The 26,409-nt window shown below is 45.4% G+C and overlaps 1 protein-coding gene across 1 annotated transcript in view; it reads left to right on the top strand.

Annotated features, from left to right (window-relative positions):
* Window positions 1-19,746, top strand: part of LOC147620026 (uncharacterized) — a 36,248-nt gene extending 16,502 nt beyond the window's left edge. Inside the window, exons 5-7 of the mRNA XM_086772165.1 lie at window positions 16,986-17,106; window positions 17,188-17,322; window positions 19,184-19,746. Coding sequence (XP_086628291.1) covers window positions 16,986-17,106; window positions 17,188-17,322; window positions 19,184-19,394 — 467 coding nt within the window. The 3' untranslated portion in view covers window positions 19,395-19,746. The remainder of the gene's footprint in view (window positions 1-16,985; window positions 17,107-17,187; window positions 17,323-19,183) is intronic.
* Window positions 19,747-26,409: the final 6,663 nt, after the last annotated feature.

The following is a 26,409-nucleotide window of genomic DNA, read 5'->3' as shown; positions in this document are numbered from 1 at the left end:
CGCCGAAAAGAAATATTCGGTATATGACAAAGAGCTTTTGGGTGTGATCACAGCGCTCAAGCATTGGAAGCCTTTTCTTTATGGACAGGCTTTCACAGTGACAACAGACCACCAAGCACTTAAGTGGCTTCAAACTATGCCAAGTGCCCAGTGGAGTGATCGACAGGCCAGGTGGAGTCAAATCTTCCAACAGTTTGGAGGTATGATTGAATACATCCCTGGTAAGCATAACCCAGTATTAGCAGATGCTCTCAGTCGAAAGTCCAGCATCCAGGCAGTCCAAGAATCTACCATTCTCGAAATCACGGGGAAGGACTTAGATAGTATGAAAGACCAATATGTCGACTCCCCTGAGTTTGGTACTCCATACAGTTTGGCCCTCAATTCTGAGCCTGGCCACTATTCAGTACAGAACGGTTGGTTGTTTGTCATGTGCACAGTGTGTATCTGCCGTGTGCTACACGCACACAAGACTAGCTTCGAGGTTGGGGAAGCTTGGAGCTAGGCAGGCTGATTGACGAGCTGAGTTAGGGATAGACTAACGGGCGGGCACCCAAGTTGGGCGGGCGCCCAAGTGTGGACGCCCAATGACCGGCCAAGAGCCTATAAAAGGGTGGCCAAGGTTAGTCATTAGTCATATAGAGTCTCGCGTGATTTGTGAGAGCTCTATGGTCTGGAGCCTGGATCTAGTGCAGACATGCACCTGCTTTACGTAGTCAAGGCCGGCAGCAATCTCGAGGCCTGTGAGGGTAGCTTCGTGGCGGTATGGGACGTCACGAGGAAGAGATTGGTCGGTACGTCAACCTAGTTAGCTCAACTCGTGGCTCGGTGGGGACAGCCAAGACTGTGGGCTTGCCCACGGCTGTCATGGTTGGGAGGTGAGTCAGGCCTGCACCCCCATGATGTTTGTTTGTTTGCAGGTTTCGAGTCTCGTACCAAGAGCGTTCCACGAGGGATCCGGCGCATCTGCAACACTATTCATGGACTCTTTTCTATAACGAATCTCAAAATCAAAATCTTACATTAACTCAACCCAACGAGCTTTCCTTCCTCTCAAATCATCCGCATCACACACATACTTGATTGACTGATGATCAGTCAATACCACAAACTTGGAGCCATATAAATAATGTCTCCAAACCTTGAGAGCATGAATCACAGCATAAAGCTCTTTCTCAAGGGTTGGCCAACGAGATTGAGTGTCGTCTAGCTTTTTACTTTCAAAAGCAACCGGTCTACCATCTTGAAATAGAGCAGCCCCGATGGCATAGTCACTGGCATCAGTTTCAAGAACATAAGGCTGACTAGGATCGAATAATGCTAAGATAGGTGCTTCCTTGACTTTATCTTTCAAAAGTCTGAAGGCCATATCCAAATCGTTATTCCAAGTGATAGGCTGATTTGACTTACGTCCATGACCTTCCAACAAGTCGGTCATCGGTAGTGTGAGCTGAGAGCACTCTCGCATAGATTTCCGAAGAAAAACAATAAAACCGAGAAAAGAACGAAGTTGTTTCACTGTTCGCGTTATAGACCAATCCAGAACCTTCTGAACTCGGTTATAGTCAATGCTCAATCCATCTCTAGTGATCTTGTGTCCCAAGTAAATGATGTTTGTCATAAAAAACTCACAATTACTTAACTTAGCATATAGTCGATTCTGTCTTAAAATAGATAAGACAATCGTGAGGTGTCTAATATGATCCTCAAGAGTACATGCACATGACATCCCCCTCTGCTAAACTTGATGACGGGCTTCCAAACTGTTCTTGGATGACTGTCATCATCCCACTCTATTCCCGGAGTCCTTCTGTCATCCATCCAACTCTGGCAACCCTTTTCACTGAAAACCCGGCCCGGTGACTCTCAATAAGATCTATGCATCTGTTCCCTCCAATCCCCAATCCATTCTTGCCCCGACTCTGAACACTGTCTTGGTCTTCATTCCTGAGAAATGAGTCTGGCACTCTCACATCACCTGTAATATGCGGAAGCTTCGGAGAAAGATCGGTAACTTCAAAACTCAGAATTCAGCACTCTTTTCGCGACGGAAATTAACGCACAACACTTGAAAGGAGAAGTGCAGAAAATAGAGAGAGAGAGAGAGAGATGGAGAGGACACAGTATTGGGTCCCAATGGGCCCCCACCACGGATGGTGTATTTGCTTTATTAGAATGATGTGAAAACTGAAAGAAAATACAGTAATCTTGGACCTTTTCTTGGCTGGGAATACCCTGCCCTTGACCTGAATCCTTCACTGTCATGTGCACAGTGGGTATCTACCGTGTGCTATACGCATGCAAGACTAGTTTCGAGGCTTGGGGAAGCTTGGAACTAGGCAGGCTGATTGACGAGCTGAGTTAGGGATATACTAACGGGCGGGCACCCAAGTATGGACGGGCGGGCACCCAAGTGTGGACGCCCGATGACCGGCCAAGAGCCTATAAAAGGGTGGCCAAGGTTAGTTATTGGGCATAGAGAGTCTCGCGAGTTTGTGAGAGCTCTATGGTCTTGGAGCCTGGATCTAGTGCAGACGTGCACCTGCTTTATGCAGCCAAGGCCGGCAGCAATCTCGAGGCCCGCGAGGGCAACTTCACGGCGGTATGGGACGTCGTGAGGAGGAGATTGGTCGGTACGTCAACCTAGTTAGCTCAGCTCGTGGCTCGGTGGGGACAGCCAAGATTGTGGGCTTGCCCACGGCTGTCATGGTTGGGAGGTGAGTCAGGCCTGCACCCCCTTGCTTGTTTGTTTGTTCGTTTGTTTGCAGGATTCGAGTTTCGAACCAAGATCGATCACGAGGGGATCCGTGGGGATTTGACAGTGGTATCAGAGCATACCTCGTGAACGAGCAAGTCGGTAGGTAGAGAAGAAGAGGTCGAAGAACGGTATGTGAAAAAAAAGCTTGCTGTTTTTTCTGTGCATGCGGCAGTTTTCAGATTTTTGTATGTGTTTTTTCTTCATCAAAGAACCCCATGTTGATGGGAGATGGTAGAATAATAAGGGTTGATTGCTTTTGCAAAGAAGAGGCCTTGTGTGCAGTCGCATAACTTGCAGGGAGAGAAAACAGAAAAAAAAAAAAGCATAATGCTTTTCGTAGCTTTTTGGCGCACGAGAGAGAGAGAGCAAGAGATTGTGCTGTTCGATTGTTTGGCTGGATCGCTTACAGGCGGTCAAGTTTGTGCGCTGGCGGGGACGTTGGTATGCTAGCGACGGCTGGCTGGCAGGCAGGCGCACGTGCCTGTGTAGCCAGGCGGCCAGGCTTGCCAAGCCACTTGGCCAGGCGGCCAGGCCATCTAGGCGCCCAGGCTAGGCACGTTGGGCTGGTGCCCAGGCCAGGCCGGCGCACAGGCCAGGCGGGCAGCACAGGCCAGGCGGGCAGCACCCAGGCCTACGCAGGCGCCCAGCCATGACTTGTAGGCGACCAGCGCAGGCTTCCAGCAGCAGCCGACGGGGTTCCAGCAGCCGACAGCAGGTGCAGGTTAGCGATGATGGACAGGCGACGTCAGCTAATGGATGACGTCTGCAGCAACTCACCGAAGGCGCTAATCCAGGAGGTTGAGAAAAAAAAAACGCTAATCCAGGCGCCGGCAGCTCACCGACGGGTGAATTCAGGAGGGAAAAAAAAAACAGAAGTAAAGCTTACGTTTTTTTACAAGCTTTCGTTTTTTTTAAAAAGAAAAAGTTTAAATTTTTTATAAAAATTTAAAAGTCATCTCTCCTCCAAGATCTTTAAGGTTTCAATGGTGTTTATTTTTTTTTAAAGACAAAAGAATATATATATCCATATATATATATATATATTAAAAAAAAATATATATATATATATATATATATATATTTATTCAAGAAAAAAAAAGAAAAAAAAACACAAAAGCTAAAGCAAAAGCTAAGCCTAGCTTTTCGAGTTTTTTTTTGGCTTTTGGGAAACCTTTATAAACCCCCTCACGTGGGCTTCTTGCCACACATCTCTCGAGTTCTCAAGTTTTCAAGCTCTCAAGCTCTCGAGTTCGCTTGCACTTTCATTGTGCAAAGATCGAATTTTCTCTGCACGTACCCTCTTCACGATGTCGACCCAAGAATCAGAGTTGGAGCCCCTCGTGGAACGCGAAGGCTTACCGGCTACGGAAGGCACTAATGCCGATATTTTTGACGAGTTTGTGTCAAAATCAGATTTCCAAGAGTTCAAAGTAGCTCTCGAAGCTTCTTCGTCGGAACGTCAGGCACAAATCGCAGCCCAGATGCAGGCTTTGCAGAACTCCATCGCTCTATTGACCACTACCCTCTCTACTTTTTCGGGAATGGATACCTCGGCTTCTGCTTTAGGTCCCAATATTACTCCGGAACCGTTCGGGGGCGAGCAAAAGCAGAGAACCAAGGAGATCGTGGACACTTGGCTACACAAGTGGCAAGTTCACTTTCAGTTTCATCCATATGATGATGGAAAGAAGATACAGTTAGCAGCCGGTTTCCTGTCCGGCAAAGCTTTGCTTTGGTGGAAGGAACTGAACCCAAAGCCAACGACTTGGGCACAATTCGAAGACATTTTCAAGAAAGAATTCCTCAAGAAAGAGGATGACTACGATGTTGTTGCCCGGTTTTCAGCTTTGACCATGACCTCGCAGCACCTCACTTATGAGGTCTACCTCCAGAAGTTTCGTGACTTGCAGATGAAAGCTACAAAGATGGATCCCACTACTCTTTTGGGGTTTTTCGTAGCTGGTTTACCCGACTCGTACCGATTACAGGTTAAAAATAACAAATGCAAAACATTGGACGAGGCCATTCATTCAGCTCGTATCTATGATGATACGATGGTCTCTTCCAAGTCGAAACCTGTTATCGAGCAGGGGAACAAGCATAAAAGAAAGTTCTCCGCACCTATGGCTAACACGAATGAAGGCAAGTCTTCGGACCAACCTTCGAAGAATTCCAGTTCGACACCAGCGAAGAAGAAACGACTCCTTAAGGCTCTGAAGCTCAAGAAGGAAGGACGTTGTTTTATCTGCGAAGAAAAAGGACACATGCGTAACGAGTGCCCGAAGAAAAAGGGTACCAAGTCAAACGTAGGACCCAAGCCAAAGGCAGCTAACCAGTTGTCTTTGACAGAAATTGAGTCTTGATACGACACTTAGCGACCATACCTATGAGGTACGTCTACCTGTGGGCAGACAAGTTTGGGATCGCAAAGTGGAGATGCTTCCAATCCAGATTCAGGACTACAAAGATACTCTGGAATGCTATGTTATGCATCTGGAAAATGTAGACTTGTTATTAGGGATTGAGTGGTTTAAGACTCTTGACGTCCAGATAGATTGGTCTAGTCATATTTTTTCTTTTCAGCATAGGGACACCAAGTATAGTATTTTAGGTGATTGTATTCATCCCTCTCAGGGACCTCTTGTAAATACAATTGATTTTGGAAATATAATGAATTCTTCTTTGTACACCGCTTTCCATTGTGTCTTGATTCCACTTTCTTCTTTTCTCATCCCTTCCATGGATGTGAATAAATTAAGTGTGTTTGAAAGCAAAGAATTACAGAAGATACTTGATTCGTTTCAAGATGTATTTTCTAAGGAATTGCCATCGGGTTTACCACCTGAACGGGCAGTAGATCATCGTATTGACTTGATCCCTGGTGCTCATCCTGTGAGTATTCCACCTTATAGGATGAGCCAAGCTGAGGAAGATGAGTTGGCTAAACAACTCGAAGATTATCTGAGGATGGGCCAGATCCGTCCAAGTAAATCACCTTGGGGTGCACCTGTGTTGCTTAGGAGAAAGAAGGACCATACTTGGAGAATGTGTATAGATTACAAAAGATTGAACAAGCTGACAATTAAGAACCGTTATCCTCTCCCTAGATCAGATGACCTAATTGACCGGTTAGCAGGAGCGAAATATTTCACGAAGATAGATTTGCGTATTGGCTATCACCAGATACGTATTCATGAAAGGCATGTCGAAAGAACCGCCTTTCGGACTAGGTATGGCCATTACGAGTTTCTCGTATTACCTTTTGGGTTAACCAATGCTCCAGCCACTTTCCAGCAAATGATGAACGATCTTTTTCGTGAACATTTGGGAAAATTTGTGGTGGTGTTCCTGGATGATATTTTGATTTATAGTCGTACTCTTGAGGATCATGTCAGACACCTCACGATTGTCTTATCTATTTTAAGACAGAATCGACTATATGCTAAATTTAGTAAATGTGAGTTCTTTATGACCGACATCATTTACTTGGGACACAAGATCACTAGAGATGGATTGAGCATTGACTATGACCGAGTTCAGAAGGTTTTGGACTGGCCTATACCGCGAACAGTGAAACAACTTCGTTCTTTTCTCGGTTTTGTAGTTTTTCTTAGGACATCTGTACGGGAGTACTCTCAGCTCACACTACCGATGACCGACTTATTGAAAGGTCGTGGACGTAAGTCCAATCAGCCTATCACTTGGAATAACGATTTGGATATGGCCTTCAGACTTTTGAAAGATAAAGTCAAGGAAGCACCTATCTTAGCACTACCTGATCCTAGTCGGCCTTATGTTCTTGAAACTGATGCCAGTGACTATGCTATCGGGGTTGCTTTATTTCAAGATGGTAGACCGGTTGCTTTTGAAAGTAAAAAGCTAGACGACACTCAATCTCGTTGGCCAACCCTTGAGAAGGAGCTTTATGCTGTGATTCATGCTCTCAAGGTTTGGAGACATTATTTATATGGCTCCAAGTTTGTGGTATTGACTGATCATCAGTCAATCAAGTATGTGTGTGATGCGGATGATTTGAGAGGCAGGAAAGCTCGTTGGGCAGAGTTAATGCAAGATTTTGATTTTGAGATCCGTTATCGAAAAGGGTCCATGAATAATATTGCAAATGCGCTTAGTCGGATTAGAGAGGTGAATACTTTGTTGTTCACCGAGATTTCTACTGACTTATTTCAGTCATTGAGGGGGCTTTGCAGGACTGATAGTTATTTTGGTCCATTTTGGCAGAAGATCCAGGACGGGAGCTCATTGATTGACCAAGACTCGGTGACTGCGCAGTCTACTATTCAGGCTGCAGGAGGTCAGTGGATGATTCGGAATGGTTTACTATTCCGTAATGACAAAATTTGTGTACCACAGATCCCGGACATTAGGTCCAAGATTATGAGGGAGTGTCACGACGCACCTTCTGCTGGACACCCTAGGGTACACAGGACACTATCATTAGTGAACACACTTTTTATTGGCCGAAGATGAAAGGGTATGTAGAAGATTATGTTCTCACGTGTCAGATTTGTCAGGCAAATAAAGCTGAACGCTTTAGACAGGCTGGGTTGTTGCATCCTTTGCAAATCCCAGGTAATAAATGGGAAAGTATTTCCATGGATTTTATTACCGGATTGCCAAGAACACATCAAGGCCACGATTCTATTTGGGTTGTGGTAGATCGCTTGACAAAGATGGCTAGATTTTTACCGACCCGGAAGACTATTACAGCTACGCAATTAGCTCGGCAGTTTATTGAGCAATTGTTTAGACTGTACGGGTTACCGCAGGACATAGTCAGTGATAGGGACTCTAAGTTTACGAGTGATTTTTGGAAACTTGTTTTCGAGAAGTTGGAAACAACTTTGAATTTGAGTTCCTCAGATCATCCTCAATCTGATGGCCAGATTGAAAGAGTGAATCAGATTTTGGAGGATATGCTTCGAGCATATGTATCCAAAAGACAAAGTTCATGGGAGGATTATCTTCCTATGTTAGAATTTGCTTATAACAGTACTAAGCATACGAGTACAGGGTTTAGTCCTTTCATGCTTATGTACGGTTTTCAACCAAGATCACCTGTTACAGTAGGATTCTCAGGACTTCAGCATGATGCAGCACCTAATTTTTTGCAAGATATGCAGGAAATGTTACAAGTTGCAAAGGAATCTATTAGAAGTGCTCAAGACCGAGACAGGTTTTATTCTAATAGACATCGTTCACCTAGAGAGTTCTTTGAAGGAACGATGGTGTATTTGCGAGTTCCGAAAGATTCCGAGACTTTACGGATAGGTAGATCACCGAAATTATCCCCTAGATACTGTGGACCATTTCGTGTTACACGACGGATTGGTTCAGTCGCATATGAATTGGATTTGCCTTCTCATGTGAAAGTTCATCCTGTATTTCATGTCAGTAGACTTAAGGAAGTACTGGGTGGAGCAGATCAGTTAGTTACTCCTCAAGAAATTATAGATGTCCAAGACATGACATTTGTTCCGCACGAACCTGAAAAGATTCTTGGCTTTCGTGAACGAAGATTGCGTCATACGCTTATCACGGAATACAAGATCAAGTGGAAGGATCGTGTTGAGGAGGACGCTACATGGGAGACACTGACTTCTCTTCAGAGAGATTACCCTGGCTTTTTAGTGAGCTCAGGAGTGAGCTCTTAGAGGAAGGGGAGTATGTCATGTGCACAGTGGGTATCTACCGTGTGCTATACGCATGCAAGACTAGTTTCGAGGCTTGGGGAAGCTTGGAACTAGGCAGGCTGATTGACGAGCTGAGTTAGGGATATACTAACGGGCGGACACCCAAGTATGGACGGGCGGGCGGCCAAGTGTGGACGCCCGATGACCGGCCAAGAGCCTATAAAAGGGTGGCCAAGGTTAGTTATTGGGCATAGAGAGTCTCGCGAGTTTGTGAGAGCTCTATGGTCTTGGAGCCTGGATCTAGTGCAGACGTGCACCTGCTTTATGCAGCCGAGGCCGGCAGCAATCTCGAGGCCCGTGAGGGCAGCTTCACGGCGGTATGGGACGTCGTGAGGAGGAGATTGGTCGGTACGTCAACCTAGTTAGCTCAGCTCGTGGCTCGGTGGGGACAGCCAAGATTGTGGGCTTGCCCATGGCTGTCATGGTTGGGAGGTGAGTCAGGCCTGCACCCCCTTGCTTGTTTGTTTGTTCGTTTGTTTGCAGGATTCGAGTTTCGAACCAAGATCGATCACGAGGGGATCCGTGGGGATTTGACATTCACCCCTTTGCTAAGCACTCTCTTGGCTTTGTCTAGCCTCTTATGCTTGAGCACTTGGTGAAAAAATGAGATGAATCATTGGGATTATGGCCTCCACTATTTATACTTCTCATCAAGGGCAGTCGGCTGGTTTACTGTACCTCCACGACTGGTTTTAATACTATTAACTGCTGAAAGTGCCACGTTTCACACTGGACTGCCCTGGATGCCCGTGTGGGTTGCTGTCAGGTCCAGCGCAGGCTGCTGGGCAGCGCCTGGGCACTGGCCGCCTGCAGTCCAGGCTGCCCTAAGGGCTAGCCAACTGGCTGGGCTGGCCCAAGAGCCGATCGGCTACTTAGCCAAGCCCTCTTGGGCTGGCCAACAGCCTGCCCAGCCCCTCCTTGGGTTGGCCAATAGCCTGCCCAGCCCTTCCTTGGGCTGGTGGACATGTCCTGGGGCTGCTTGGCCCCATTTTTGGGTGGCCCAAAGCCTTCCATGTGTCCAGATTTGCTGCCTACCTACATCTACACAGCTGTCTGATATCTGGTGGCAAACCAAACATACAGAACAACTGACATCATTCCAGAGGGAGACTCACAGCGCGGACTGGCACTGTTTCATGTGCAGGACAGTGCACACCCGACCGTGGACTCATGTGCAGGACAATGCACACCTGACCTCGGACGACTGAGATGGATCCCTGGCTGACTCGTCTCGGACTGGGCTCACATGGGACCAGTTCACCATCCTAGGTCCTGCACCTTCTGTACAGCAATGTCTACCGGGCATCTAAGTGCGGGATGCACGTGACATCCCCTTCTGCTTAACTTGACGGAAGCTGCATAGCCTCCAAATAATCCGTCAATAACGCCGGATAGTCTTCAAAGAACTCTTTGTCGAGCCATAACGCTTCATGAGTTCCTCGGTCCTGAAACTTTGTGAGGAACTGTGGTAGTCTTCGGCCTGAGCCATGCTTGAAACGGTGCAGAAGGATCTGTTCTGGAACCATTACTTCTGCTTCATCCACAATGTCTGGTTCCGCTTCGTCTTTGACCTCTAAAGGGAGTGGACTTGCATATGGCTTTAACCAACTGACATGAAATACATCGTGCATAGTCCAACTCGGAGGTAGCTTTAACTGCATAGACACCTCATTAATCTTTTTCCGGATGGGAAATGGTCCGAAGCTCCTGAAAGACAACTTTGGGCATCGCTTGCCCACCTGTTTCAGTCTTTGCTACATAATCCGAAGATAAACCCAATCTCCTTCCGAAAACTTCATATCCCTTCGGTCTTTATTGGCCTGTTGAGTGTAGGCCTCTTGTGCTTTAGCCAGTCTGTCCTTTATTGACTCTAAAATCTCCTAGTAAGACTCCGTCACTATGTTCGCCTCCGGTACTGAAGACGAAGTCCTGGTTAACAACGACTGGAAAGGTCTTCCAAACGCTGCCTCATATGGAGTCCTGCCAATAGCTGAAGAAAAAGAGTCATTCAAAACAGCTTGAACTAAAGGCAAAAACGATTCCCACTTACCTTGCTGATCGTGGACATAACACTTCAGCACATCAAAGGCCAACTGGTTGTATATCTTTGTTTGGCCATCTGTCTGTGGGTGGACATAACACTTCAGCACATCAAAGGCCAACTGGTTGTATATCTTTGTCTGGCCATCTGTTTGTGGGTGGAATGCACTGGAAAAATTCAGCTTAGTACCAAAGCTATCAAACAATGTCCTCCAAAAATGACTGGTAAACTTGGCATCTCGGTCTGACACTATGGTTCTAGGAATCCCGCCAATCGGGTACCAATGCCGAATGAATAACTGGGCGACATCCTTGGCGGTCACATTGGCCCTGCATGGAATAAGCATAACAAATTTGCTAAACCTATCAACAATAGTTAAGCACTGCGTATTACGCTTACTCGGACTGGGAGGCAGATTTGTGACAAAGTCTATCGAAATGTCCTAGAAAGGACCCTCAGGAATTGGCAAGGGCTGTAACAACTCTATCTTCTTTCCACAAGGAGCTTTCACCTTTTGACAAATGTCACAGCGTTGTACATATGTAAACACATCACGCCTCATCTTTGGCCAATAGTATTGCCGTTCTAATTTCTCCAGAGTCGAATTCATGTCCCTGTGACCACCTGTAATGGTGTCATGGGCATCATGGAGAAGAGCTGCCCGGAATGACTTCATGACACAAAGTCGGCCTTTGCAGTAAAGCCATCCATCGCGTATCAGAAAACGGCATGGTCCTATGGCATCCAATGCCTGTTTCCACTGAGTACCGAATTTCTCGGAATCCGCGTACGTGTGCTTCATGTCCTCTAGTCCTGTACCAACAAGGTCAAGTCTAGTGGTCTGAACCGTAGACACTTGTCCCTTCCTGCTCAAAGCATCCGCCACTGGATTGGCCTTTCCTGGAAGGTACTCAATCATACCACCGAACTGCTGGAATATCTGACTCTAGCGATGTTGTCGATCACTCTACTGTGCACTTGGAATCGTTTGAATCCAGCGCAATGCCTGGTGGTCAGTGCGAACCTCGAAGTCACGGCCATACAGGAAATGTTTCCAATGTTTCAAGGCCTATATAACTGCTAGGAGTTCACGATCATAGACTGAGTAGTTCTTCTCGGCGGGCAGTAACTTACGAGACATGTAAGCTACTGGATGACCATTCTGTTGCAATACACCGCCAATTGCGATGTTACTCGCATCGGTGATCACTTGAAATGGTTCGTCCCACAAGGCAAGGGCTAAGCAAGGCGCTTCTGACAAAGCCACCTTGAGGTTCTAGAATGCCTCCAACGCTCGTGGAGTCATTCGAATCTTTTGCCTTCTTGTTTTCACTCCCTTTAGCAGATCGGTGAGATCTGCCGAGAGATCAGAAAACTTGTCGATGTGGGTGGAATATGCCTGGCGTATACCCACAAATGATCTAATGTCATAAGCTGTCTGAGGTACTTCCCAGTTAACAATCTCGGCCACTTTAGCTGGATCAAGTCGAATGCCTTCAGCACTAATTATATATCCCAAGTAATGCACCTGGAACAGATAAAATTCTGACTTCTTTTCATTGACATAGAGCTCATTGCTTTCCAGCAACTTAAGGACTTTCTCCACATCAATGTCATGATGCTCAACTGTAGCTGAAAATATTAATATGTCGTCCAGAAATATGAACACACACTTTCCAATCAAATCCCGGAAAATACGCATCATCATGCGGTTAAATGTAGCTGGGGCGTTCGTCAAGCCAAATGGCATGACCACAAATTCATAGTGGGTCCGTTCTGTACGGAAGGCTGTCTTGGGGATGTCCCCCTCTACAATCCGTACCTGGTTGTACCCACTCTTTAAATCCAGTTTTGAGAACACCTTTGCTCCATTATTCAGCCTCTCGAGAATATAGTCAATTCGAGGCATCGGGAATCTGCTCTGTTGAGTGCACGATAATCGACACACAACCGGGAATAACCATCTTTCTTCTTGACAAACAAGATCGGTGTTGCAAATGGCGACACGCTGGGGCGGATGAAGCCAGCTTGCAACAATTCTTGGAGTTGGCGGTCCAACTCCAATTCCATTGCCTTAGAAAGGCGATACTGAAACTTGCTCGGGGGTTCCGAGCCTGGGAGGAGGTCAATCCTGTGATCCTCCGGTCTGGACGGGGGGAGCTGGGGAGGGAGGCTGTCCCGAAGAAAAATCTTCTGGAACTTTTCATGGAGAACCGAGTACTTCTCGGAAGCGCTGGCCACTGTCTGGGTTGTCTATGTAAATCATTGCACACTGTGCGCCTTTCCTGACTACTCGCTTAGCCTGCAAGTGGCTTATGAGCGGAAAGTTCGGAATACCTGGCTCACACTTAATGGTCACCGGGGTGTTTGACACATTCCGATTGATCTGGAACGTGTGCTTGTCCCACTTGACATCAGGAAGAAACTTGTGAAACCACTGGATACCCAAAATTATGTCTGCTCCTACAAGAGGGGCAACCATAAAGTCCCGCACAAACTCTATGCTCTGAATCACTAAGTTAGCACCTAGAGCTTCATACTTGATGCTCGTTGTCATACCTGTGCTAAAACCCTCAACCTGTTTGTCCACCGAAGTCAGCTCGAAACGAGCACGCCTAGCGGCCTGTTCCGTGACCACATCCTCCATGCTGCCACTGTCAAACAAGACAACAACTCTCTGGCCACCTATGTAGCCAAAGGACTTGAGCAATTCGTTGCGCTCATACTCCTGGTCATGGGCGCCCTTCTGCTCATCTTCGAGCTCCCGGCTAATAATTGCTCCAATTGAAGCATCGGGGTTTGAAGAACTAGGGTTGGCCGCTGGGGTCTGTGTGGGAGCTGAGCTGAGCTCACCACGGAAGCCGTGGAGGCGGCGGCGGCCTTTGGAGGCTTCTTTGGACAATCCCGAGAAGTATGTCCTTTTGTATGACAAAAGAAACATCTACCCTCCTTCTTGTACTGAGAAAGCTCCTCAGCACTCAACTTGCCTGCCTCTGCTTTCTGGTTTGGAGTAAGCTTAGACGCATTGTTCGAGTTCTTGGAGCGAGAGGCTCCCGGGCTCTGTCCTGGGGAAGACCTTGTCTGGTTCTGGCTTTTGCCCCCCGAGGCGTTAGCCCTGGGAGAAGCCGGTTGGGAAGTCTTGGGCTTGCCACCATTGTGTTTCATTTCTGCACTTTGCGCAAGCGAGAGTGCGTCCTCAAAGGTGGCTGGCCTAAACATATGCACCTCCCATTGGATTTGCATGTCCAGGCCATACAAAAACTGCCCTTTCTTGTCCGTATCAGATAAGCCTAATTGCAGACATAAGGTCAAAATTTTACTGGCAAACTGAAGGATTGGTTGCGCGTTCTGACACGCTCCCCTGAACTCGTCTGCAAGTCGCTCAAGGTAGTGAGGCGGTAGAAACCGTTGCTTAAGGTCGCGGACGAACTAGTCCCACACATAAGCCGCCATACCTGCTTTGGTGTGGCCATGAGCCCACTGAGTCCACCAAGGAATGGCCTCACCTTCCAAGTACCAACGGGCTAAGATCACTTTGTCAGTATCTGTTTTCCTCACTGCGGCAAAGTAAGCTTCAAATTGATGTAACCATGAATAAAGAGTTGTGGGATCGAGTTTACCATTATACTTACTGAAATTCATTTTCTCGGGCAAATGATTCGAGGGCGCCGCCGGTGTCAATCTGGCATCCAAAGCTCTGAGGTAACGCTCCTGTGCCACGCGTCGCATGGTGTCGTCTTCTCGTTGTCGGATCTCCAATGCACGCATCTGCAACTCAAGCAAGGAGCTTGGCTGCGGCTGTGACCCCGCGAGAGGGTCCCTGTGACGAGGATCTGGTATCTGGGATACAGAAGGAGAGGGAGGAGGAGATGGAAAACGCGACGCTGGAGAGCGGGTACGCTCCTCCGGAGCCAAGATCCGCGCCTTCTGCTCATCCAACTTGGCTGTCTGTTCTGCGAGTGCTCGCATCATCTGTTGGAACATGTTTGTGACACTCAAGCCTGGTGCCCTAGCTGGGCTGCTTGGTGCCCTAGCTGGGCTGCCTGGTGCACTCTGGTCCCATGGTTCTGGGTCTCTCTCGTCGCCGAAGCTCGCCATAGCAGGAAAATGCAATTCCTTTCCGGAATGCAATCTGAACATCCACTATCTGTGTGGGAGACTTCCGGAGGCTTCCGGAGGCTAAAAACCAACCGTCCTTCGAGGGACAAGAGTCACTCCGAAAGGGGTAGTCCACCGGCGTCTAAAAACCAACCACACGAGCGAGAGAAATTTTCTGGTTTTCTTTGCTGAATCTTTGTACTTGAAGTAGGCTCTGATACCACTGTAATATGCGGAAGCTTCGGAGAAAGATCGGTAACTTCAAAACTCAGAATTCAGTACTCTTTTTTGCGACGGAAATTAACGCACAACACTTGAAAGGAGAAGTGCAGAAAATAGAGAGAGAGAGAGAGAGAGAGAGAGAGAGAGAGAGAGAGAGAGAGAGAGATGGAGAGGACACAGTATTGGGTCCCAATGGGCCCCCACCACGGATGGTGTATTTGCTTTATTAGAATGATGTGAAAACTGAAAGAAAATACAGCAATCTTGGACCTTTTCTTGGCTGGGAATACCCTGCCCTTGACCTGAATCCTTCACCCCTTTGCTAAGCACTCTCTTGGCTTTGTCTAGCCTCTTATGCTTGAGCACTTGGTGAAAAAATGAGATGAATCATTGGGATTATGGCCTCCACTATTTATACTTCTCATCAGGGGCAATCGGCTGGTTTACTGTACCTCCACGACTGGTTTTAATACTATTAACTGCTGAAAGTGCCACGTTTCACACTGGACTGCCCTGGCTGCCCCTGTGGGCTGCTGTGCAGTCCAGCGCAGGCTGCTGGGCAGCGCCTGGGCACTGGCCGCCTGCAGTCCAGGCTGCTCTAAGGGCTAGCCAACTGGCTGGGCTGGCCGACAGCCTGCCCAGCCCTTCCTTGGGCTGGTGGGCATGTCCTGGGGCTGCTTGGCCCCATTTTTGGGTGGCCCAAAGCCTTCCCTGTGTCCAGATCTGCTGCCTACCTACATCTACACAGCTGTCTGATATCTGGTGGCAGACCAAACATACAGAACAACTGACATCATTCCAGAGGGAGACTCACAGCGCGGACTGGCACTGTTTCATGTGCAGGACAGTGCACACCTGACCTTGGACTCATGTGCAGGACAATGCACACCTGACCTCGGACGATTGAGATGGATCCCTGGCTGGTTGACTGGGCTCACATGGGACCAGTTCACCATCCCAGGTCGTCCTGCACCTTCTGTACAGAAATGTCTACGTGGCATCCAAGTGCGGGATGCACGTGACATCACCCCTCGGAGCCCAAGAACCTATCTGGCTCACAGGACTGCCATTCCTTCTGGCTTTGTGGAACACCACCAACAAACCTCCTGGGAGCTCTTCCCGCTTCTGTGTTCCTTGCCTTGGGCTTCATATCCATGTACTTTCCTGTACACCATCATATGGGATTGAATCAGTGTTTAGCTTTGCTAAGCCTGATGCTCTGATACCAATGTAACACGCGGAAGCTCTGGGAGTCTTCTTTCAGCCCTAAACACCTCTGAGAACATGCTGATGCAAAACGCAGACAGAAGGGAGACTAGAGAGAGAGAGATATGCTGATGCAAAACGCAGACAGAAGGGAGACTAGAGAGAGAGAGATATGCTGATGCAAAACGCAGACAGAAGGGAGAGTAGAGAGAGAGAGATATGGTACAAAAAGGCACTCAGTCCACAGCCCTAGGCTGCCTTGTAAAAAAGGTGAACATCACCAAAATCTGTCCTACTCTAAGGATCCTAAGGACCCATTCCATAAAGGAATGACTGAATACAATGAGAAGCATCCTATGCCTTTTATAGGTCTCTTGAATATTTGGCATACTGGCCGACTGCTGGTCGGCCAGTCTACAGTGCATTTAATGCCTTTAAACGCTGTCCGACTGGGCTTCCTGATTTGTCATGATGCGCCTGCAGCCCGCCTTGTCCTCTGGTTCAGCTGGCCACACTGTAAGCAGCCGACAGCAGTCTTGTACAGCCAACTGTTCTTCCTTTCATCTAACACAGCTGACAGGACATCCTTCAATGCCTTCCATGCCCTGCTCCAAGTCCACACTGCACCTTGTGCTTCAAATCCTAGCTCTAATGGTCTTTTTCTTGGCTGCCCCTGCTAATTTCATGTCCATGGCATTTCATGCACATTTCTTGTAATGCCCATTTTCTTACATAATCCCTCTCCATCCTCTTTGGGGGATGCTCCCTTGGGGAGGCCCTGCACCCGTGCATGTAATGCCTATGTTTGCCTCCTCTTTTCTTGCTCCAGGGTTGCTATCATTTGGGCCGGTTTCTGCTTTTGAGAGAGAGAGAGAGAGAGAGAGAGAGAGTGTCTGTTTGGGTTGTTAATGATTTATTCTGTACTGTTACCATTGATCTCTTGCAGCGAATGATCTTGTCCATGCTTTTTTTGAGTCGGAGTATTTCAAGGATGGGATTCTTCCGATTCCTGCGGCCCGTGAATCACTTCTTCAGCTTGCTGAATTCTGCCACCTTGTGGTTGTCACGTAAGCTCCATTTGCAGATTCTATTGGTTTCTTCTGCTCTTTTCAGGGGGTTGATACTCAGTTCTCCGCTTCAATGCACAGATCCAGGCAACATGTGATAAAGAACCAGACACTCGACTGGATTGAAAGCCACTATTCTGGGATATTTTCAGATGTTTATTTTGGGAATCATTTTGCCTTGGAAGGTGAAGCTCGTCCAAAATCAGAAATTTGCAGGTATCATATCAATTCACACTACTGGGAACGTTTGTTCTAAAGCTCTAAGCTCTTCCTTTACCAAGTAAAAAGCACCAAGCTTCCCAAGGAGTATCTTTTGCACTCTTCCCTGGTGCTCTACAGGCTCACCCCTGAGCTGGAGGTCTAGAGGCATCTAGAGAGATTTCTCACACATGTAGTAAGCCTTGGCATCCCATACCACCGGGACACACTTCTCCAAGACATCATCGCACTGAGCGGTCCGAGGAGTCTAGGATTGAGATGCGCTCTCTCGCAAAAACTGTGCCAATAATTGATTTATGTAGGCCTCCTGTAAAGCAGGTGCCATTGAGCCTCTAATAACCACTTGACCTCCCCATAGATGCTTAATCACCGCACATTGGTTAACCTAAACATGCTAGCTGTATTAAACCACCCTAGGGTTCGGGATGCAACATTGTGGATAGTCTCATCTATGTGTATCCAGATGTCCTAGATTACCTAGTGAATTTAATGGAGGTACGAAGTCTCATCTATGTGTATCCAGATGTCCTAAATTGCCTAGTGAATTTGATGGAGGTAGGAAGTTTCTTAGGCCTTGTGGTGGCTTCCCTTGTGCATCCCTTGTGCATAGGACATTTGGCTGCCCCTGCAACATGAAAATCTTTTAAGGGGCATAGACAATATGAAACTTCTTGTGGTGGCTTTGCTTGTGCATGGGACATTTGGCTGCCTCTGCAACTTGCAAATCTTTTGTAAGGGGCATCGACAATATGAAACTTATGAAATGTTTTGCACGTTTGAAACAGTTTTTTTTTTGTTGTTGCAGTTTTTGAATAAAAAAATTGTGGGGCCCAAATTTCAAAGGGCATCACTTCCACCTTTTTTTGGAACATGTGCACCTGTACTTGCTTTGTGCTGTCCTAACTGCTGCGGGCTAATCCTGCTAGCTTCCTAACGCAAAAACAGTGACGTGGGTGTGCTTATAAAGGTGTGAATTGCTGAATTTGTGCTACTTTTGTGTTGTATTGTATAATTTTTGTTTTAGACCCCCCCATGTCAAATCTTCAAGAAACATATGAAACACCTGTGTTTTGTACAGAATGTTTGCAACCATGTGTAAGGGGTGTTCCGCCACTTCTTAGACAAATGCAAATGATTGTAAGAAGCTTGTGGTATTCTTTGAGCAGGCATGGAGAATTGTGTGATTAGAAAGCTGGTCTTGCCCTTTCAGAGAGATTCAGTGCCTTTATTATGTGACTATTTCTCCAGAGGCAGTTGATGAAGCCTCAAGCCAACCCATTGGCAAGGATGAGGTTTTAGTGTTTTAAATATGGCTACCAGGCCATGAGCACTTGGAACTCCATTATTTAAAAAAGAATATATCTGAGTAATTTATCGGTTGGTGAACACAGAGTGGTGCCAAGGGAGCCTTCGTATCTTTATGTGGCCAAAGGTGTTGAACAGATAAACGAGAATGAAAATTCTACCTGTGTGCTTGTGCTATGAACATGGGGAATGATAAAAGTCTCAAAGTACGGAGGCAGGGAAAGTAGGAAAACTGAGGAGGAGTGAAAGGGGGGTAGAAGGTATAGGCAGAGATGGTGGGCAGCTGAAGCAGGTCAACCGAGCTGCAAGCGCAGCAACAATTTGTCATGTGGCTGGTTGTTTTTAAGGTTTTCCTTTGTGTGCAGATTCCCCTTGGAGTGATTATTTTGATGTGGTTCACTAAAAGCTCTTTATGAAAGGAGCTGGCTGTTTCTAAGGTTTTCCTTTGTGTGTAGACTGCCCTTAAATAGCTGCTTCTTTGTATCTGGTTTGGAAGGTTCAAAACTGTGTTTATTTTGATGTGGTTCACTGAAAGCTCCTTGTGATCGTTCAGGTCAATAGGAGCCCACGTACTTATTGATGACAATCCACGATATGCAGTGGAGTGTGCACAACAAGACATTGAGGTGCTTTTATTTGACTATAATAACAGTTATCCATGGAGCAAAACCCCAGATGGGCCCGTTCATCCTCTCATCAACAGAGTTCAGAATTGGCAAGAAGTTGAATTTAGTTTGTTGGCTCGTGCTTATGAAAAGAGATGAAGAGAAGCACATCTATGCCTCCTGGCTGGTTTTTCTCTTGTGAGCTGTAATGTGGTGCATGGTCTCTACATGGCTACTGCTGCCAGGGCGACACAAATCTCGTGTTTGGCTGCACACGTGCAAGCTCAAGAATGCAGGAGGTATAGCCAGGGCCCAAGCTTTTTGACTTCAATGGCAAGGCAAAATTTTGAATTGAAGTTGATCTTTAGGACATTCAGACACATCCTGACCAATCATTCTTTGTTTGCCATTGGAATACATTAGAAAATAGACATTCTATTTGAAAAATTGTTGGTGGACAATTTTATGTAAAGATTTTATTAGAATTTCAAAAGAATTCAGTCGAATTGTCATAGTCTGTCGTGTGGTTTAAGCTTAATTTTTTAATGCCTGCTCTCCAAAAGAGAAACTCCACTTTAAAACAACCTCCCACATTCAATTTTGCAGTGGTTTCTAGGTTTTCTCAAAGAAACTAGAGAAATAAGTAAATGGGGGTGGTTACCAAAAAACAAAAAAAACTTGAAGCAGAGTCCCACTTGTGATGAAGTAGAGATCTGAGCAGTGGTTTAACTTCGAGAAGGCCACATGGCCTAATCATGCACAAATAGTGGCCGTGGATTTGTATGACTGGCTAGTTCTGAAATTTTTCTGTCCAGGATGTGAATGTTTTTTGTATGACTGGCTAGTTCTGAATTTTGTCTGTCTAGGATGTGAATGTGTTTTGAAACCGTTATAGATGTTGTACATAGAGGCACTTGTTATAGATGTGCATGTGATCAGCTCTTAGAGATTCCTTGTGTGTGTGTGTGTGTGTTTCCAAACAAGATTTATACATGGTTTGGTAGGTTCTATAAAAGGCATAAGCCACCAGGTGAACTTCTGAAAGCATGTCCCTTAAACCTTTAAGGGACACAACTACATAAAATGTACAATTTTGAGTACACGCTACTTGTAAATAAGCACCCAAAACGTTTTTTAGTTTTTTAGTATTAATTAATCTATGAAGAACCTTCGTAACTTCAGCATTGAACTATCAACCCTAGCATCAAATAAAGGTTCCAATTTAGCAACGTTTGATATGGACAGGTGTTCGTCTCTATCGCCGCCTCTGCATGCTTCTGGATGTCTTCTCAACAAAATAAAATTGGTACTCCACGGCTCCAATGAATAAAACCTGCACTACACAGGGATCAACAATTGTTAACGAGGAGGAGGAGGAGACGGAGGATGGTGAGGACGATAGAGAGGAGGAGGACACGGAGGGGGGGAGGGGGGGGGGGGGTCGTGGAGAAAATGGCAAGGAGGATGAGATGGAGGGGGAGGCTGTCGAGGACAAGACAGAGTTTCTGGCCCTTGCAACAGACGTCTACGCACATCTAGGTGGAGGCAGAGGTGTGTGGCGAGGATGATAGAGAGGAGGAGGAGATGGAGGATGATAGAGGAGGAGGACAGAGAGGGGGTGGTCGTGGAGGGGAGGACAAGACTGAGGAGGCGGCCAACTAGATGTTGAGGAGGACGAGATGGAGCGGGTGGGCATTGCGAGGATGAGGATGAGAGGCCTTAGTAAATTAATAAATTACAGTAATAAGCACCACCAACAAAAAAATTAATTAATATCAGTAATAAACACCCTTCATAATTTGGGTGAATAGGACCCTTGATAAATAATCAAATATAATACAAAGTCCCTACAATGTCCTTTTGATTACAGTCTGAAACGATTGCAAAATATTATAAGAATTGTGCACTTATAGTACATAGATGTAGGTGTAATACAATTATGCTTTGGGGGGCAGTATAAATTTATTAATGTGCTTCAAAATGAGAGGGCTTTTTGGCAACCCTTTTTAAGGTTTATCTATAGTTATGTGGTTTTTGAAGATTGGGAAAAATATGATTGGCAATTCAATTTGTTGGAGTCTTTACCCTAATTTGCAAGGTATGCACATGTTTTGGTGACTTTTCTTAGATTTGAGTTCCGAACAAGTTTTCCAAGGGATATTTCTTTTTATGATTTTAGATAACATACTTCACTAAATCTCCATTAAACATTGAATTTATTTTAAAGAATGAAATGGTGTACTATAACATACTTCACTAAATCTCCATAATTTATTTTAAAGAATGAAACGGTATACTAGTACTCATATACAAATCTAGGACAGGGGAGTTTCAAAATTGAAGATAGTCAAAACAACAAACAACCTTTGCAACCTCTCTATAATACATTATATTCTTATAAAAGTTTAATATTTTAAGATTTTACTAGTTAACTTCCTCGGAGAAAGTAAGTATGCGTAAAGATTTGGGAGGGAATTTTGCATTTGCCCATTCATGCCAAGGCTAGAGCAATTGGCCTACCAAAATGCTTACAGTAGGAGGAGATTTGGACTAGAATGGTAAGGTAGGTGATAGAGGACTCTAATGTTTAGTGTAAGGGTAAGGTAGGTGATAGAGGACTCTAATGTTTAGTGTAAGGGGAAGTGGATAGGACTAGATTGGAGAGGAAAGCTATTCTCAGATGCTCCACTGAGAATTCAAAGCTCTTCCTTTTGCGGATTCCTTTGTTACAACTGGAAGGAGGTGATGGGATTAATGAAGTGGGAGGGATGTACCAGGATCACATGGAATTCTTTGTTTAGCTTCACTCCTCCCTTAGCCCAACTAAATGTAAGAGTAGCCCCAAGAGGCTAAACAATAAGGGAATGAGATGGATTGGAGATTGTTGGGATGGGTCTCAAGTGGGGTTGAAGGATTTGGGGCAAGTTAAGAATGAGTTTGGGATACACCAGAGAGACCTGGACATGGCAAGACAGGCTTTGGAGGAGGTGGGGAGAGGCTAGAATTCTACAGCCTTTAATGAGGCATGTTGGTTGAAGGATTGGGCATGGAACAATGGGGCCAAGTTGGTGAGGGTGACTACCAAATTCTTGTATGAGGAGATGATAAAGAGTGAGTTGAATATGGCCTACTGTAACAGAATTTGGAGGGTAAGGTGGAGCATGGGTACTTGGAAGAAGAGATGGAAATTGCTATGGGGTTTGAGAATACCTTTGAAAGCCCAAACCTTTTTGTGGAGAGTATGCATGTGGGCTCTTCCTCTTGGCTGTAAGTTGGTGCACAGAAACTTTACCTCATGGGTTTGTCCTAGGTGTGGATCATCAATAGAGGATGGTAAACATGCCTTTTTGGGGATGTCCTACCATCCGGGAGCAAGATAGACAAGTGGGTGTTTGCTAACATAGGTCTAAGGGGTTTGGTAAACATGCTTTTTGGGGATGTCCTATCATCAGGGGTTGTGGAGCAAGATACGCAAGTGGGTGTTTGCTAACATAGGTCTAAGGGGTTCATGGGGAGACTGGTTAATGGGGAAATTGACTGGATCAGAGGGGGCAATTGATGTGGTGTTCAGCCTGGTTAGATATACTTGTTTATGGGAAATTTGGATTTCTAGGAACTCTCATATTTCAGAAGGGCTTAAGGTAGGGATTAGATGCTGTTGAGTTGATGTATAGTTGTGTGCACTACTATTAGTCAGTATACTATTTGAATAAGATGAATGATAACACATTTGTGGAGTTGGAGCAGACATTATAGACTTGAATAGGATGAGCCACTCACAAGATGATGGGATAGTTGCACATACTAGGGAAACCTAACAAATTCATGGTATGTGGCAATTATATGCAGGGAAAGATGTGGAGTTGGTGACACAATAATAAGAGAGTTGGATTGCCAAAGTTTGGGCCTAAAACACAGAGGTGGTATTTTAAGGAGAACAACCTTCTTGGCATTGATAGAAAACCCAGTTGGACAAAGGCCTGATGTGAAGATATGGAACAAGACGGAGGCTATGGAGGAGCAGACCCTAAAGGTTTCACAACGGAGCCTATGTTGGTAGCCGGTTTGCAGTTGGGATATCATATCAGATGGGATCAATCTTCGTTTGTGTGGGAGGATGAGAGGTGGGACTAGATCTGTGGGCTGTTAATAGTGACGAGCTATCCTAGTTTTTTTTTGTTTTTGCTGAGATTTGAATTGGTCCTGCGGCATATGTAAAAGGTGGACTGTTATATATGTGGTTGGATAGTATACTAACGTAAATATATATATATATATATATATATATATATATATATATATATATATGTATGTATGTATTCTTCACACGAGGGAATCGATACATTATTCCTAGACTTTATTGAATTATGACATTATTCTAGACTTTATTAAATTATGTGATGTTTTCTTAACTTAAATATGTAATAATGAATTTTAAGCTCTTAATAGTTATTATAATCAATTCTGTAAGTTCTCTTCTTAGTTTAAAAGAATTTTTTTGACTATTTTATATTTCAAAAAAGCTTATCATGGATCTGTAGAGCAGGTATTTTCCATTAGAGAATTTAGTGTTCAAGGCAAGGCAGAATGAGCTTGTAGCAACCGAAGCCACCCAGAAGGAGCTAACCCACACTCACCAAGAAGGCATCGATGCTCTCTGCCTTCAATACCAAGCCCTGGAGACTTCCAAGGTTGCGGCACCCCAGGCACATGAAGCTGACACAGACCAACTCCTAGACGAGCTCAAGGAAGTGAAAGCCAAAGAGGACCAAGCGATCCGTGCGGGTAATCAATTTGCCAAGGAGTGTGATGCTACCTTGTCACAACACATCAAGCCACCAAATCTCTCACAGAATTCCAAGAGGAGTACAACAACGTAGAGTGAGCAAAGTGACTAGGGAAGCAACCTACCAAGATCTCCTCCTCCACCAAAAAACCATGATAGTTGAGGCACATGCCAAAATTCATAAAATGGTGACCCTTGCCTTAGATGATACTCCATTGGAAGGGTGAGACCAAAAGAAGCTAGACGTGCTTCTCTCATGGGCTATAGACCTCGACACTTTGCCAACCATGAGCCGGTCTCCCATGGATACCCTTACCCTCATCAACCGCACCATGGCCTTGTATTTTCTTTAGTTCAATATCTTTTTTCAGACCCTATTTCCCCCCTATGCCCTGGGCCTATAAATAGGCCCCATTCTATCCCCCCTACTCACATGCCCACACGATAAACTTAGGAGGAGGAGACCCAACCGCGGCTCGGGGGAAGATCAAACCAGTCTCGTGGCCTAGGGAAAGATCAAACCAGCGTGAGAGGAGGCCACTGACCCACTTCGTTGAAAAGCACCACAGCTTCATGTGAAGCCACAAGAGAGCTAAGCTCTCTCCCTTTCTCCCAATGGGAGATACGTAAAGTGTGTGTCCCTTTTACCCCATGCATGCTCACACAGACAATATCCATGCACATTCCCTAACCCATAAACCAACATTTGCTTGTTAGCCTGGAACATATGTACATCTGTTTCTTCATCCCCACTTCCATTCCTACACCCTATGAATGTACATTCCTATAACAAATGCACATCTCTAGGAAATAAAGAGAAATGTGGGGTAGAGGGAGAGCTCTTTGTCTTTTCCTCTTCTCTACAACCATAAAACTAAAGAGATAAGAGTATATACTATAAGGGAAAGTACTCTCCTACTATAACATATGATGGTCAGTCCATAGTGTGAACCCGACTATATGAGCTAGCATTATAACTATGCCATACTTTAGTAATCCAAATGTGGATGTCACACAATCTTTCATAGATTGGTGACATATCAACCATAATCTCACCAACCATGCCAGTGGCATAAGTGTGGAAGCTATCACCTAGGCCGGTCATCAATGTTCGCAGCATTTGTTGAGCTCGTATCTCAATACTCTCCCTCGAACTCAATTTCACATACTACACTCCAAGTAAGCTCATAAACCTATGGAGCTTCTTTGTACCAAGTGCCTTCGTGAAGTTGTCAGCCACCTGGTCCTCTGTGTTAACATATACGAGATCTACATCACCTACTAGAACCTTCTCTCTCATAAAGTGATACTTCACCTCAATGTTCATCTATGCTTGGCCTTATACACCCACTTACATCTAATTGCCTTCTTTTCCTTAGGCAAAGGCACTAACTCCCATGTTACATTTGTATCCAATGCTACTATCTCCTCATCCTTAGCATCTTTCCATTTTTTATTTCCAAGTGTTTGCACAAAACAAGTGGGCTTCAACTCTTGTATTGCTTTAACCATGGAAGTATAATGATAGATTGTATATCCATTATATCGCAACCTATCAACATGGTATCTAACCCTTGTGGACTTGCGTACACCTGGATCATTGCTAGGTGTTCAAAAAAAACCATGGTTCTCCTTGTACTAGGTGTAACCCACTGACGAAATGCTAAGCTCCTCATCATGGCTCTACTCAAAGCCACTAGAGTCACATCCACATATGAGTGACCTACTAATAGGTCAGGCACAAACAATTGATCTACCTTTTCATTCCCTTTCCATGATACATGTATACCTATATCTATCGTCAACCTGTCTCACCATGGAATCACTGGATCCACTATTAGCAGGTCCACTAAGCACCTGTGATTGGCTACTCTACATATGGGAAAACGTCTTACTTCTTACATTAGCACCTTTTGTTGCCTTCATTTATGCATACCAGCTATTCATCTTATCAAAGACAACATCTTTGCTTACGCACATCTCAGGAGTGGTAGGGTTATAACATTTGTAATCTTTCTGCTCCAAAGCATAACCAATGAAGATACATTTCTTTGCCTTTGGATCCAAATTCTTCTTACTTCATCAGGAACATGCACATATGTAATTCACCTAAACACTTTCAAGTGAGACACATTTGGTTTTATGCCTGTAAACTTCTACTCAGGCATCATACCATAAATAGTTGGAATGGGGGTCTTGTTCATAATGTAAATAACAATTGCTGTTGCTTTTGCCCAAAAATAATCTGGCATATTCTTTTCAAACACCAAGGCACGTGCCACTTCTGCAATGTGTCTATTTTTCCTTTTTGTAATACCATTAGGTTTATGGAGTGTGTCTACATGTGAACTGTCTCTTGATTCCCTGCTTTCTCAAGAAATCACTAAA

This window comes from Cibotium barometz, chromosome 32, assembly GCF_041138505.1.
Source record: "Cibotium barometz isolate CiBa-2024 chromosome 32, ASM4113850v1, whole genome shotgun sequence".
NCBI classification, from domain to species: domain Eukaryota; kingdom Viridiplantae; phylum Streptophyta; class Polypodiopsida; order Cyatheales; family Cibotiaceae; genus Cibotium; species Cibotium barometz.
The sequence above is the reverse complement of the archived record's forward strand: the minus strand, read 5'-3'. Positions and strand labels throughout refer to the sequence as shown.